Source organism: Balaenoptera borealis, assembly GCF_965194805.1.
Source record: "Balaenoptera borealis genome assembly, chromosome: 5".
Lineage (NCBI taxonomy): Eukaryota > Metazoa > Chordata > Mammalia > Artiodactyla > Balaenopteridae > Balaenoptera > Balaenoptera borealis.
The window spans coordinates 67,844,623-67,858,257 of NC_138862.1; the positions used below are offsets into that span (position 1 = coordinate 67,844,623).

The following is a 13,635-nucleotide window of genomic DNA, read 5'->3' on the forward strand; positions in this document are numbered from 1 at the left end:
CCCTTGCCCTTTACCCTCTCCCACCCCAAATCTCTGGCAAGGTTTACCTCGCTGCAGCAGTGGGTTCATTGGATAAGATGAAAACTGGGAGCTCCTGTCCGCCCCCCAGTACAGGGGTTTTTCGATCATCTGAGGGCCTAGGGCCTGAGCCTGCTTCATGTAGCGGTGGTGGGCCAGGGCTGCAGGGGGAAAAGGAGAAATGCAGACCCTCAGCCAGGGCAAGGCCCACACCTCCCACTTCACTTCTCTCCACCTAGCAGCCTTGCCAAGAGGCCACTTTCTCTCTTCAAAGTTTATTGTGACCTCTCTCGCATGGGAGTAAGAGTTAAGGGAAGTAGTGAATCAACTATTCCTTTGGCAAGGAGCTGGGAATAAATTCCCTAGCCAACACTGCAACTCCTGCACACTAGGAAATATATCTTAAAACTTGACTTCCTAGTCTTGAAAACATTTCATTGTTCTGCCCATTTCCAAGGTCACCTAAAATGTATAGGTAGATACATAGGTATTAGCAGGCAATGAAATTTCAGGCCATAGGCCAAATATAGAAGGTACAGATGCAAAGGGCTTAGAGGAGGCGTTAGTCAGGGGCTGCTTGGGAGGACTGCCTGCTCAGAGTGGAAAAAGAGAAGGACGCAGATGCTGAGGTCAATGGGCAGAATTACTGGTAAAGGGAGAGGGACTGAAGAACGTTTCTAGCTGGTAATGCCAGCCCTGGGTGGGAGAAAACCAGGGGGAAGAAGGCAGAGAATGCAAAAAAGTTGAAGTGGATCCTTTCTACTCTTCTCCTCACTTTATTAAGTATTGGGGTTTTCCCTAAGTAGGGGGGCTCTCTAATGGGTGGGGTAGAGGCAGAGAAGGGAGAAGGGAAATACCATTTCCTTTCAGGGCAAAGAAAATAATACAAAAAAGCAGCACAAGGGATCCATAGAGATGTTTCTCCAGTCCCTTAGGTGCAGCTGGTCTGAAGCACACAACCCACAGCAAGTACAAATTAAAAACAAACGCATCTAGTTGTTTTTGTTCATGAATTTCTATTTTGAGGTAATTGTGACCAAGGGCACATGTCTCCCAAGCTCCCTGTCTATCCATGCATGTAGGAAATGTGCTTGTGTGCTTAAGTGCAGGAAGTGCCTGCCAGCTTGGCACTCTCACCTCCTCCTGGGTTCCTCAAGCCCTGTGGCCACCCCTAAAGCAGCAGGGCTCTGCCAGAGGCTTCCTCTTACCGCAGTAGGAAGAGGTAGAAGACAGGCATTCTGGACCCAGCTGCATAGCTTGGGGGATTTGCTGAGGCCAGCAGCTAAAGGGCCATCTGGAAGGCTACCCAATGGCTCTAGTATGAAACCAACTTCCAGCACAATAGGAAGTGGTTTCAGCCAAGCCCCCAAAAATGTTTGGAGCCCCAGCCCTGATGGTGAGTCACAGCCCAGCATGGAGGAAATCAGATGCAAACTTAGAGCAGCTCACCCAGCTGCCACATCTTCATGCCAAAGGACAGCACTTCAGACCCTCTGAAGATAGGTTCACTTGCTCAGCACTTTCCTCTCCCTCTTGCTAACAGGTGCCTCCCCCAGCTCCCTATACGTGGCATCTTCAGCACACACAATGCCCTCCTTAATATGCGCCAGTCACTTTACATGAGCTAACTAATCCTCAGAGAAATCTCTTAATATGAGAATCAGATGAGGAAGTTAGGCTTACAGAGGTTACCTTCCCAGCCCAATGTCCCGCAGCTGGTGACTGGCAGAGGCAGCATGTGACCCGGTGTCTGTCTGCCACTCAAGCCTGTACTCTTTCTGCCAAACCACAGAGTCCCCAGACTCCTTTATTTATGTGATAAAGCAAAAAGAAACAACCTAAAAACAAAAAACCCCTTCCCTAGTGGTAGTGCCTCACTTTATTTCTCTCCACTCAGCACCACACCATTCAAAACCCACTTCAGACTAATCTCTGCTTCCAAGGCCTGGGGACATCTGATTCCATTGGGAACAACCCTACCCACACCCTGCCCCTCTGACTGAATCTTGGTTTCCTCCAGATGGTACCATTCCCCCTTTGGGCCACTTCCTTCTTCAACTCCTCCAATTCAATAGGAGGGAAAAGGAGAGTTGGGCTTAACTCCTTGCTCCCCAAATGACTTTTTAATTAATGGGACCCCCTGCAGAGATGACTCCCTAGAGACCCTCCCAGATCCTCCACGAGCTTTCCTGTCAAATTTTTACATATTCCCAAGATTAACCCACCTGCTCCCTTCTCAGCTGCCATAAACTTTTTCCCAGGGTCCCTCCTTTCCCTGATTCACTGGAACTGATGAGCTGGGAGTGGAAAAACACAGCCTCTGAGCTTCTCCCTTGCCCTCCTGTCCCTGGAAACAGCTCCATGGGGAAGTCTAGACTATCTGGGGTTTCTATTGCTCACCTAATGGGGGAATCAGGCAATAAAATAAGAAACACGGAGAAATTAACAAAGCTTCAGGACTCCTAATAAGTTATCTCTGAACCTCAGTGGTGTAAAGTCTGCCTTGGTCACCTTTAAGGAGCTAGTTAAATATACAGACTCCTGGATCCTGCTCCCAGACTGACCTTCAGTCTAATACAAGGTAAGAAAATCCATGTTTTCAACAAGCTCTCTGACTTTAATGCAGGGAGTCAAACTGGAGTTAACTATTGTGGATTCTCAACAACATTCTGAGAATTATGGTCCTCAGGGATAGGTTTCCTTAAACACAGGTTTTGAGGGTCACGTGGACTTCAACGTGAATCCCAGCATGTATTAGCTGTGTAATTTTGAGTGAGTTTCCAGAGTGTCTGAGCCCAATCTCCTCATCTCTGAGCTGGGGATAATAATACCTACTTCACAAAGTTGTTGAAGTTAAATGAGGTAATGCACATGAAATGCCTAATACATGACAGACAGTCAATAGCTCATGGCTCTCACTGTTACAATAAATTGTTAAAATAAGTCGCTTCTTTCACCTTAGATCTCATAGAACACAAAAAGTACACATTTGGAGACTAAACCACCAAAAGCATATTCATCCTCATTTCTGAGGAAAGCCCAGGGCATGTTCTTTAAAATGACCCTTTTGTGGCGGAAATAACACTCAACACCTCCCCTCCGGCAGAGACCTGCAGCCAGCCTCCTCTGTGTGCATCACCCATGGTGCCCCTGAGGACCTCCAACTTCTTACTATTCCTTACCACCCCCTCTCTGCTCTTACAGTGTGTTCTTCGCCCTCCCTGACCCATGGTCACACATTCCTTTTTTGCATACATACACTGGCAGTATACACAGTATAGCAACTTGACTGGCAGTCCTTTCACTGACATCCTCAGGAGCACCCTAGAATCTCACGCCCCTTGAACTCTTGCCATTTCAGCTTTAGGGAACCACCAGTCAATGATTCCTGGGCCCACACTGGCTGCACAGTCAAGCAACCGACCTCATATAGCCCTTCTCCCAATGTGCGTAGATCTCCTTGACTCATCTAGCGACCCTGCTGCCCTCCTCCAGAGCAGCAGTTTAAACTTCTCATGTCTTCCCCTCCCTATGAACTTTCAGCTAATGACATGTCTTTGTTGAGGAAGAGGAACCAGCCCTGGACATGGAATCAAGAGATCTAGGTCTAGTCCAGGGCTCATCACTAACAAGCTGTGTGTAATGGTGGAAAAGTCTCTCTAGGCCTCACTTCCCTCAGCTGAGGGGATGGGGAGGTGGGTGGCATAGATCAGAGATTCTCCGTGCGGCCTATAGCCCACTGCAGGGTGCACCTAGGGGTTCTGTGGGGAGGAGGGTCAACAAGCAATCTAGGGATGGAAGTTGTTTCTCCAGTTCCCACGGAAAAAAAAATAAGGTTCAGTGTCAATAACTTCCATCTTTAAGTTCTACTGTAGGTTGTTTACTAGTACTAAGTGAATTACCAAGGATTACTAAACTTTGGTGTCATTTTCATTTTTCTCCTCTCTGGTCCTCTTTTAACTCTCACTGGAAAGTAGGAGCAGGTTGGAGAGGTGGGCTGTGGTCTCGGAAGCTCAAGAATCACTGGCATCGTTCTCGAAGCTGCCTTTTGCATCTAGAATTTTGATGTGCTGAAATCGAGACAGGCTGGCGTGAGCGCGCCCCCTCAGCTCCTTCCCTTACACTTTAATCATCTTCCAGGTGTTAACAACTTCCCCTCTCTCTTCAGAGGGCAGGTTTCCTTTTCCTTTTCTCTCTAAAGGTGATCCTTTCACTGTAAGCCTGATGTCTCTCCCACTGGCTCCATCCCTTCTCAGTCATCGCCTCACTTCACAACGCTTCCCTTCACTCTCTTTCTATTGGCCTTGGTTCTCTGTCTACAAATATGCTTAGGGTTACCTTATTCTAAAAAAAATCAACGATCACATACACCCTCTTCCCCACCCAAGTTGTTTCCTTGACAACTCCTGCCCCCTCCATGTAATCTCCTCTTATCACCTAATTTCTCAGGACACACTCCCCAGGTGACTCACTTTGAAAGTGATCTCATCTGCTCAAGTTCAGGGATCTTTATTTGTGGCCCACATTTCTTTATTTTACCAGTTCTTCTAAATGACCTCTAACCTCTAACCACTTAGGAGAAACCACTTTCTCCCAGAACCTGTTTATCAGCTTACTGACAGTGGATACATTTATCACTTGGGCTGACTGGGTCCCTAGCCCTGACTGTTTTGAGTACCCCACAGACCTAGGGATTCCAAGAAAGTATCTTGGGAGAGTTTCTCTCCTCTCGGTCTGCATATTACTGCTCCAGTGGCAGTGACTTCTACATGGCATGTCTCCCAGAGGCCTCTGAAAGGTAGGGAGCGCCATGGCCCAATATTGAGTTCTCTGCTATTTTTCTTCTCTTGAAGGAGTTCATTGGTATCTCAGCCAATCCCATAGTGATCTACACAGATAGGTCGTGGCAGCCTCTCTCGTGGGAAATTCAGGTGCTCATAAATCAGATGAGCACAAATGCAACGCTGCACTACTTCTGCTACTTACCAGCTGTGTGACTCCTCTGACCTTCAGTCTCCTCATTGTTAAATAATGATGATACCTGCCTTCTAGGGTTGTGAGGATTCAAAAGGGAAATATATGCAAAGGGCCCACACACACCAGACATCCAATAAAAGTTAGTTCTCTTTTCCTGTAAGACAGCAACCTCAGAACATAGGCCTGAAACTAGACTCAGACCATTGACCTTCTTGACCTTGTAGATTAGGTTTTGTTTCTGTCTTAAGAGCCAATTTCTTATTTTTTTCTTTTGAAAGTTTTCCTTTCAAATGGACCAAAATGATAAGAGTGGTTATATCTGGGTGCTTAGATTAGTCCTTTCATTTTCCTACATTTCAAATTTTCTACAATTTAATACTTTACTTATATCATCAGGAAAAGGAAATCTTACTTTGAAAACACAAAAACTCCTTCCATTTAAAGCTGTTGATTCCATCTCTTTAGCAAGGAAAGATCTTTGTAGAATAATTCTTTTTCTTTTGCCTTCACCAAATTTTTTACGGCAAATCACAATTCTGTTTTAAAAGGTCAAACTTAAGCCCAAAGAAAGATCACATTAGAGCAAGATCTTCTTCTGCCCCCTCTTTCCTTTGCCTAAAAATGAGGCTCTCAAAGTGTGGCCCCCAGACTGGCAGCATTGCATCACCTGTGAACTTTTGAGAAATATAAATTCTCAGGGCCACCCAAGACCGATTAAATCAGAAACTCTGGAGATGGAGGCCTCCAGGAGATTCTTAAGTTTGAGAACCCCTGCTCCAACACCTCTCTCTTCTCATCTGTTCTTCTCAAGTCATCTTTGAGAAGTGGCCTTCTCTCTCACGGCTCCATGCAAATCACTCCCTCCAGCCACCTCGTGTCCAAGCAAGGTCAGTGCTGGGAGCAAATACTGCAGCACAGGCACATCAGGGCTGCTGACATGTAGGCAGAGACATCTGAACGCGGCCTTAGGCAGGCTAGGAGGTGAACAGGCAGAAGTCCTCCCACTTTGCTCCATAGCTTCCCTGAGCATAATTCCCTGGGCTGCGGCCAAAGACCTCTGAGCCTCTGACGGGAGAAGGGCATGGAGGAGAACCTGGAAGAACCCAAGGTTTTGACCTGGGCATAGGAAATTGATCTGCCTGGGGCACTAGGCTCCCGCACCACCCCACCCCACTGCTCGTCCGTCCCCTCTCACCTTCCTCGGGGCAGCAGCAGCGGGTGGGACAGCAGGGGCAGCGGAGGTAGCAGCAGCAGTACTGAGGACAGCACTGGCACCAGCACACTCCAATCAGCAGGAGCAGGAGGAGGGCTCCCAGGATGATGAAGATCACTGTCAGCCAGTCTGCAGGAGAGAAGCGGAGCAGCGACTGAACTAAACATGCAGGTGCGTGCTTCAGGTTGTAACATTGTAGAGGTCTGATCAACACAGCTCTTGACCTATAGGTTAAGGCTGAGCAATATACAGGCAAAAAAAAAAAAAGTTTATCTTTGTTAAGGGAACTTCAGAGGCTGGCTACTGACAACAATAACCTAGGCTTGCTTGTTTCTGGTTTTCTTTTTTTTTCTGTATGTAAAAGTGTCACAGTGAGGTGGCCAAATAGAAAGCTCCAGGAGCACTTACGCAGGACAATGAGCTTCACTTCCTTATCTGGGTCTCCTGACGTGTCCCCTGGAGCCTCAATGGTGCAGTAATACACTCCATGGTCCCACCACATCACTTCATTAATCACAAGATCTGCTCCTGCAACAGGGGAGGCGAAGGTGCCAGTGGTTAAAGGAGAGGGATCTGATCTATGGTAGCTTCAAGTCCCCAGCATTGTACTTCCACATCCCAAGAGGGCCTCTCATAGTTCAGAGAAAGGCCTCAATTCCTTCCTTTGAGACTCTCTTCTTTCTCCAAACAATATAAAGGTGGCAGAACTTACCATTCATTGAGCCCTACTAGGTACCTTGAAAGGATTTTGGATACATCACCTCATTTACTTTCCAAAACAACTCTAAGTGGGTGAGGTAGAGATAACCGGCTATCTCCCAATGTCTATTCTCCCCTTCTCTCACGATCATAGAAGTTCTGGTCATGTACATGGCCATCCAGAATAAAATCACTATTTCCCACCCTCATTTACAGATGGACACGGACATGTGACTCAGTTCTGGTGGACACAATATAAGCAGAAGTGTCACATGATGGCTCCCAGGAACTTTTTATTTTTTTATTAAATTTATTTATTTATTTATTTTTGGCTGTGTTGGGTCTTCGTTTCTGTGCGAGGGCTTTCTCCAGTTCCGGCGAGCGGGGGCCACTCTTCATCGTGGTGTGCGGGCCTCTCACTGTCGCGGCCTCTTCCATTGCGGAGCACAGGCTCCAGACGCGCAGGCTCAGTAGTCGTGGCTCACGGGCCCAGCCGCTGCACGGCATGTGGGATCTTCCCAGACCAGGGCTCGAACCCGTGTCCCCTGCATTGGCAGGCAGATTCTTAACCACTGCGCCACCAGGGAAGCCCCCAGGAACTTTTAAAAAAACAGTTTAGGAACTTCTTTGCCCCTTTCTTCTTCAACTCTGTTATCTGGAAAGCAAATGTGATGGCTGCCATCTTGGACCATGAGGAAGGAGATGACATTCTTGGTGAGCTGGGAGGAACTTGGGTCCCTGAGGACATAATGGAACAGACCCACCACACTAGTTCTGGTCTGTCTACCTCCAAATTTATACATTAGAGGAAATAAACTTCTTTATTGTTTAAGTCACTAATATTTTGGGCTTTTGCTTACTTGCAATCAAACTTAATCCTGATACAGTGGGTAGGATTATTAGCTGCATTTCAGATGAGGAAACTAAGACTAGAGGAAGCTAGAATAGAGAGAGGTAACAGAGGTAGGTTCAAACTCATGTCTCTGCCCCAAAGCTGGTGCCCTTAACCACCAAGCTCTACTGTCCTCTCCTAACTGGGTGGATAACTCCACAGCCTGGATTCCTCACAAGCTGGAAACACATACTTCTGAATCTTGAAAGGACAGGTGAGATGAACTTGAATAATAAGTAAGGATGAAATGCCAATATTTTAAGGGTAAATGTTACTCAAGAAAAGAATTTCAGTTTTCATGAGCACCAAGCATCTACCCCATTAAGATAGGTGAATGTTATGTTCACACTTACTAAATGCAACAAATGTTCACTAAAGACCTTTTGTGGGTCCAGCACTATATCAGACTCTGTGGAAGGTCAAACAAGACCTATCTCTGTCCTCAAAGGGCTTAAGATCCAGTCAAAGGCATCAGGGCAGCTCCCACGTCCCTGCTACTTCAGCCACGATAAGTACCAGAGGACACCTTCAAATTCTTAAAGACCTTAGTTATAGACTTGCTCCTGCTCAGTTGGCAGTCCTAGCTGCAATTCTTTATTATCTCTTTGTCAAGAAATATTTACTGAGGAAATGAAACAAACATGCAAGGTCACGCACCACTGGAGCTAACTTCGACTTCTGTTTCCTTCTCTTTCTACGTCAATCCCTATGGTTTTTTCCTACCCCATGATTTTCCAAACCCGCTGCCTTTCCCAGAAACAAGCTTGCCCCAGACTTGGAAGAATGGTTAAAGTGCTTAGGAGGAAATTCCCCCTCCAAGGTTAATGTGTATTATAAATCCGCCCCAATTTTATTAGAGACATAAGGATTATTTCAGGGATGTCAGAGTAATGAGGACATTCAGATATGTTAATATTTTAAATGATCCAAGAACTGATTTGACAGGGTCTTCTCAAATGATGCAAACACAGGCATAAAAGTATCGGAAAACAAGGGCTCCAAGAAGTCACAACAAGCCTGGGGTTAAAAATTAAAACCAAGGGGAAATACCACTTTCCCATGGGAGTAAGAAGGAGGCAGAGTTTGACCCAAACGTGGTTGGGAGGGGAAGTAGTAGACAGTGCTGCTCAAAACTAGAAAAAAAGACAGAAAATCAGGGACTATCCCCTAAGGGCACTTTCATCCTTCAAAAACTGTAAAGGAGACTTTAAACTTTGGGGTCAGATCGGAGCTAATTCTGTGGGCTCTGGAGAAAGCAGAGTCACCCTGAACCTCTGAGGATGCACCTAGAAACTGGAAAAGGACAGATGTTCCCTAAGGCTGAGCATTCAAGGGTTGACTTGGGAAGGTCCGTGGTTGAATGTAAATGGATCAGACTTATGTATTATAGCCAAAGTATTATATACAAAGGTGGAAGCAATTTTTAAACTGGCTTGATCTACCTAAACAGTCATAGAATATTCACTGATTTCCTCACATTGTTGCTATGAGTACCCTGAGTGGCCTTCTAGGTGTATTCTCCCACTTTTTTTTTTTTTTTTCACTTTTAACCAGCCAATATTTATTTAACACTGCACATAAAGCTCATTGAAATACGCTCTGAATTCTGTGCCAATAATCCATTGCAGCAGTCCTGGATTACAAGACAGGAATGTGGGGCGCTGACCCATCCATTCAAAAGTGTGTTGCGTGATCATAACTGAAGTTTACTGCACACTTAATGTTTGCTAAGTGCTTTATACGTATTATCTCACTTAATCCTGACAACTCTCCATGAGATACATGCTACGGCAAGTCCCATCTTACAGAAATTGAGGCTAAAAAAAATGGAAGGGACTTGCCCAAGTTCACACACCCTGTAAGTGCAGAACGGGGACCTACACCTGAGTCTGACTCCAGAGCCGGGGCTGACCACTGCTCCCTGTACTCCCACAAAGAATGCATATGCTTCAGACATAGCTCTCAGATATCACATTTGACACTCACTTCGGTGTGGGGAGACAGAGGCCATTATGCCCATCTTTCAGATGTGGCAACAGAGGCCAGAGAAAAGAATGGATCTGCTGCTGGTCACTAAGCAAGAGAGTGGAAGCATGGGGGCACCCACCCTGTCTTTTGATTCTAAGCACAATGCTCTTTCCTCTACCAATGGAGGGCGAGGGTCTATGGTGGCCATCTACTTGGAAACCCCTATTTCCTTAGATTTGGGCAACAGAAGTGGCCAGAGGGGAACTCAGGGGCCTGGGGTTCGAGCAGGCCCTGAGAGCAATTTGTAGAAGGAATCAAGGGAGCCTGAGCCACACGTTAGACATGCATCTTGGAAAAGCAAAGGAAATCACCCACTCCCTGACCTTTAGCCAAAGCTGTAGGATGTCTTCTTGCCTGAGACCAACTTCCAGGGTAATGACTTCAGATGGTATAGCACATTCTGTGTATTTCACACTTTCCTCAAAAAATGAAAGTGACCAAGTAGACCGTCAGGCAGCAGAAAAAAAGGGAAATCCCCACAATGACTCAGACCTCTGGGCCTGGTCTACACACCTCTCCACCCCCAGTTCCCTGCTGCCTCCACACTCACGGTTCTGGATGGTGATCTTGCGCTGCCGGTAATCCACCCCCAGCACGGGCTCGTTCTGCCCCCGCCTCTGGGCCACGATGCGAACCTCCCGCTGGCTGTCATTGCAGTCATTGGATGGGTCCTGGCCCAGGGATAAAGCCGCCTGGTATGCTGGGGAAAGAGTACACACCTAAGTCACACAGCAGTGGGGAATTCCCATGAAGAAAGGTTGCCCTTAGTGCTTTCTGGAGCAATGAATGTTCTCAATTTTTCCTGAGCCTATGCATCCCCTGGGAATCTTCTTAAACATGAAGATTCTGATTCTGGAGTGGGGATCTGAGATTCTGTATTTCTAATGAGCTCCCAGGTGGCACCAATGACCCACACTTTGAGCAGAAAGACTCCAGACCCCTCTAATGGGCCATCATTTCCAAATCCTGACTGCATCCCCATCTCCCACCCCTCATTTTCAAAGTCACCCCAGAATCTGCTCCCATATGGTTCATCCACCTGCCCTTACAATAAAAGTTTTGAGAGCTGTTAAATCTGCTGGTGATAAATGCCTACTAGTCGGTCCCTCCTACCTTCCCACTTAATGCAGGCATTTTAAGAGTAACCCCCAGGAAACAATGCCTCAATTTAGAGAGGGGTGTCTTGGGGACAATGTCAGGCTCCGTGGGTGGCTCAGACAGTTAGGTTTTGGATTTCATATTGTAAGATACTAGGGCTAAAAAAGGTAAAGCTGATGTCTCGCCCTGCTCTTCCTCATCTCGGGAAGCTCAGTTCCTTCCTGTGAACAGGGTATCTAGTTCTATTCTCCAAATTTCTAACGGTTAATTGTCCCAGGCTGGTGGTGGGGATCAGGGTTCCTTTGTTTCTTGAGAGAGGCAGAGGTGGGCAGCTAGGGAAGAGCTTTGGTTCCAGACAGCAGGACTGATGTGAGTAGGGCAGCTGTTACTGAGAGGTAGGACTTGGCTAAGCGTGGGGAGAGCTGCACAGCACTTCGGGATGTCCAGCAACGAACAGGCTGCCTGTGGCCAGGGAGCGCTCCAGCACTGAGAGTGTTTAGTCCACAGAGGACTGACCGTCCACCAGGAAGGCTGGCTCTAGAAGGGAGTGTGGCAGTGGGCGGGAGGCTCACAGGTGACCACTCCTCATGCGTCACGGGGGGCGGGTAGGAGTCTTGTCTGCATTCGGAGGAGGTGGGGGTGATGAGAGGCAGACCTATATCCTCATCTTAGCGCATGGGTGGGCAACCAGGAATGAACTAGGAGTCACGACTTGCTCTGCCTTTTACTTAATGTCTAAGCTGCCTTAATTTATTTTAGAACAAGGCGGGACATAAATTTTAAAATAAATAAATATTATGTGACCCTGAATAAGTTATTTCATCTACCTGGCCTCCGTTTATCTATAAAATGAGGGGACAGTATTAAGTGATCTTTCTGGCTTCTTCTCACTATAAGGATTTGTGATCCTAAATAATTCCTACACCCTAATGGCGGTACTTCACAGAAGGGCTCCGGGAGAGCAGGGGGTAGGGAGGAGGGCACTCACATGCAGAGTAGTAATCAAAGATGGGGTCCTTGCAGAAGGACTTGAAGCGCCAGGTCACCACCACATCCTGGAGCTGGGCAGAGGTGGTGTAGTCACATTTGAGAACGACGGAGGCAAACAGGGTGACGTAGCGCTCCGTGTGCTGGACTGTCACCAGCAAGGACACACACCCTGCGGCCAAGAGTGGGAGACAATGCTGAAGGCAGACCTTAGGTAGGTCTCTAAGGGGTGACCTACTTCTATTCATGGGGCAATAAAAGCATTGCACGCAAGCAAACACACCGCCTGACTGGCTGGGAGCAGCTCACAAGCTGCCTGTGTTCTTACTTAGCCAGGGCAGGGTTGGGACGGAAACTGCACAGACACCCTGGAGGAGACGGAGGAGAAAAAGAGCAAAAACCATGACTCTCAAGTCGCTCCCAGTCCACAGGGAGCGATAACACATCCAACAATGATAAAGAAACGATATTAAAAGAAGGCCATGTATGTACTGGAGTGACTCTGCTAATATATATAATTTTTCATGTCGCTTCTCTTCTTAAAATGTTTTCCCTTTTCCCTAAGGATAAAGTTCAACCTCTGTACCCTGGCCTAGGAGGCCAGTCACGTCTGCCTTCAGCCTTTCTCTGGGGCCTCATCTCCCTTCGTGCCCACCCCCACTCGGGGCTTCAGCCACTCTGGACTTGCCTCAGTCCTCCCCGCGCTAGGAGTGCTGTCTTCCCCAGATCCTCCCACATGTACGTCTCTTGGCTGGAGCACTCTTCCACATCACCAGCTGCCACTCCACTCCCTTCCCCAGGCTAAGTACCACTTATTTCTTAGGTCTTCAGCTGCACCCTTACCTCCTCAAGAAGCCTCCTCTGACTGCAAGTCTGGGAGAGGGGCCTTCCTCTGTTTTCCCAGAGTGCCTCATCCTACCCCCAGGCAGAGCATTTCACACTTCTGGGGATGGCCTGTCTACCGTAGGCTCTGAGAAGGCCGACTGGGTTTGCCTCTGACTCATTGTTCAAATACAAGAGCCTCATACTGTGCCTGTCACCTCCTTGGCACCCAACAAATGTTTGTTGAATAAATGATGGAATGGATGACCAGTGAAAATTGGCAGTTCAACTGGTTGACATAAGCATAAAGAAAATAAAACAAAAATGATCAGACTGTGACAAATTTTATCACGAAAGACTTGAAGGAACTAACAATTTTTCTTTTTACTTTTTAAAAACTTTCTCCCCTTACCCTCCAAATCTACGGATATACTGAAAGCTCCAAGTCTGTGTTGACGAGGAACCAGGTGGCACAGAAATGTCAGGTGGGACTTTGACATGGTCAGAAGTCCACACGTAACCAGCATCTTCAAATGTTCCTATGTCAATATGGATTTTAGGCCAAGTTATAGGGGCTTTCTCATAGGAGGTTTAGTGTAGAGCAGTAGTATTCAAACTTGAGCATATACCACCAGGAGGACTCGTGACAGCCCAGATCACTGTCAGCAGGAGTTTCTAATTCAGTAGGACTTGGGTGGGATCCAAGAACTTCTATTTCTAACAAATTTCCAGGAGATGCTGATACTACTTTGATGGGTACCATACTTTGAGAACCACTGGTGTAGACTAGCTAAAGTAAACCCAGGCTTTGGACTCAGATACAACTGGGTTCAAATCAAACTGTACTACTCACTTGGACATTGGACAAGTTATTTACTCTCTCTGAGCTTGTGTTTCCTCA

At 47.0% G+C, this 13,635-nt stretch overlaps 1 protein-coding gene across 4 annotated transcripts in view; it reads right to left on the minus strand.

Annotated features, from left to right (window-relative positions):
* The window catches only part of ILDR1 (immunoglobulin like domain containing receptor 1), a 73,244-nt gene that overhangs the window by 42,544 nt on the left and 17,065 nt on the right, over positions 1–13,635 (minus strand). For 3 of the 4 annotated variants that reach the window (XM_082394927.1, XM_082394929.1, XM_082394928.1), the window contains exons 2-6: positions 11,914–12,084; positions 10,378–10,527; positions 6,617–6,736; positions 6,191–6,337; positions 48–179 (exon numbers count right to left, since the gene is read on the minus strand). In XM_082394927.1, the coding sequence (XP_082251053.1) occupies positions 48–179; positions 6,191–6,337; positions 6,617–6,736; positions 10,378–10,527; positions 11,914–12,084 (720 nt within the window). The remainder of the gene's footprint in view (positions 1–47; positions 180–6,190; positions 6,338–6,616; positions 6,737–10,377; positions 10,528–11,913; positions 12,085–13,635) is intronic. The other variant, XM_082394930.1, reaches the window with a different exon arrangement.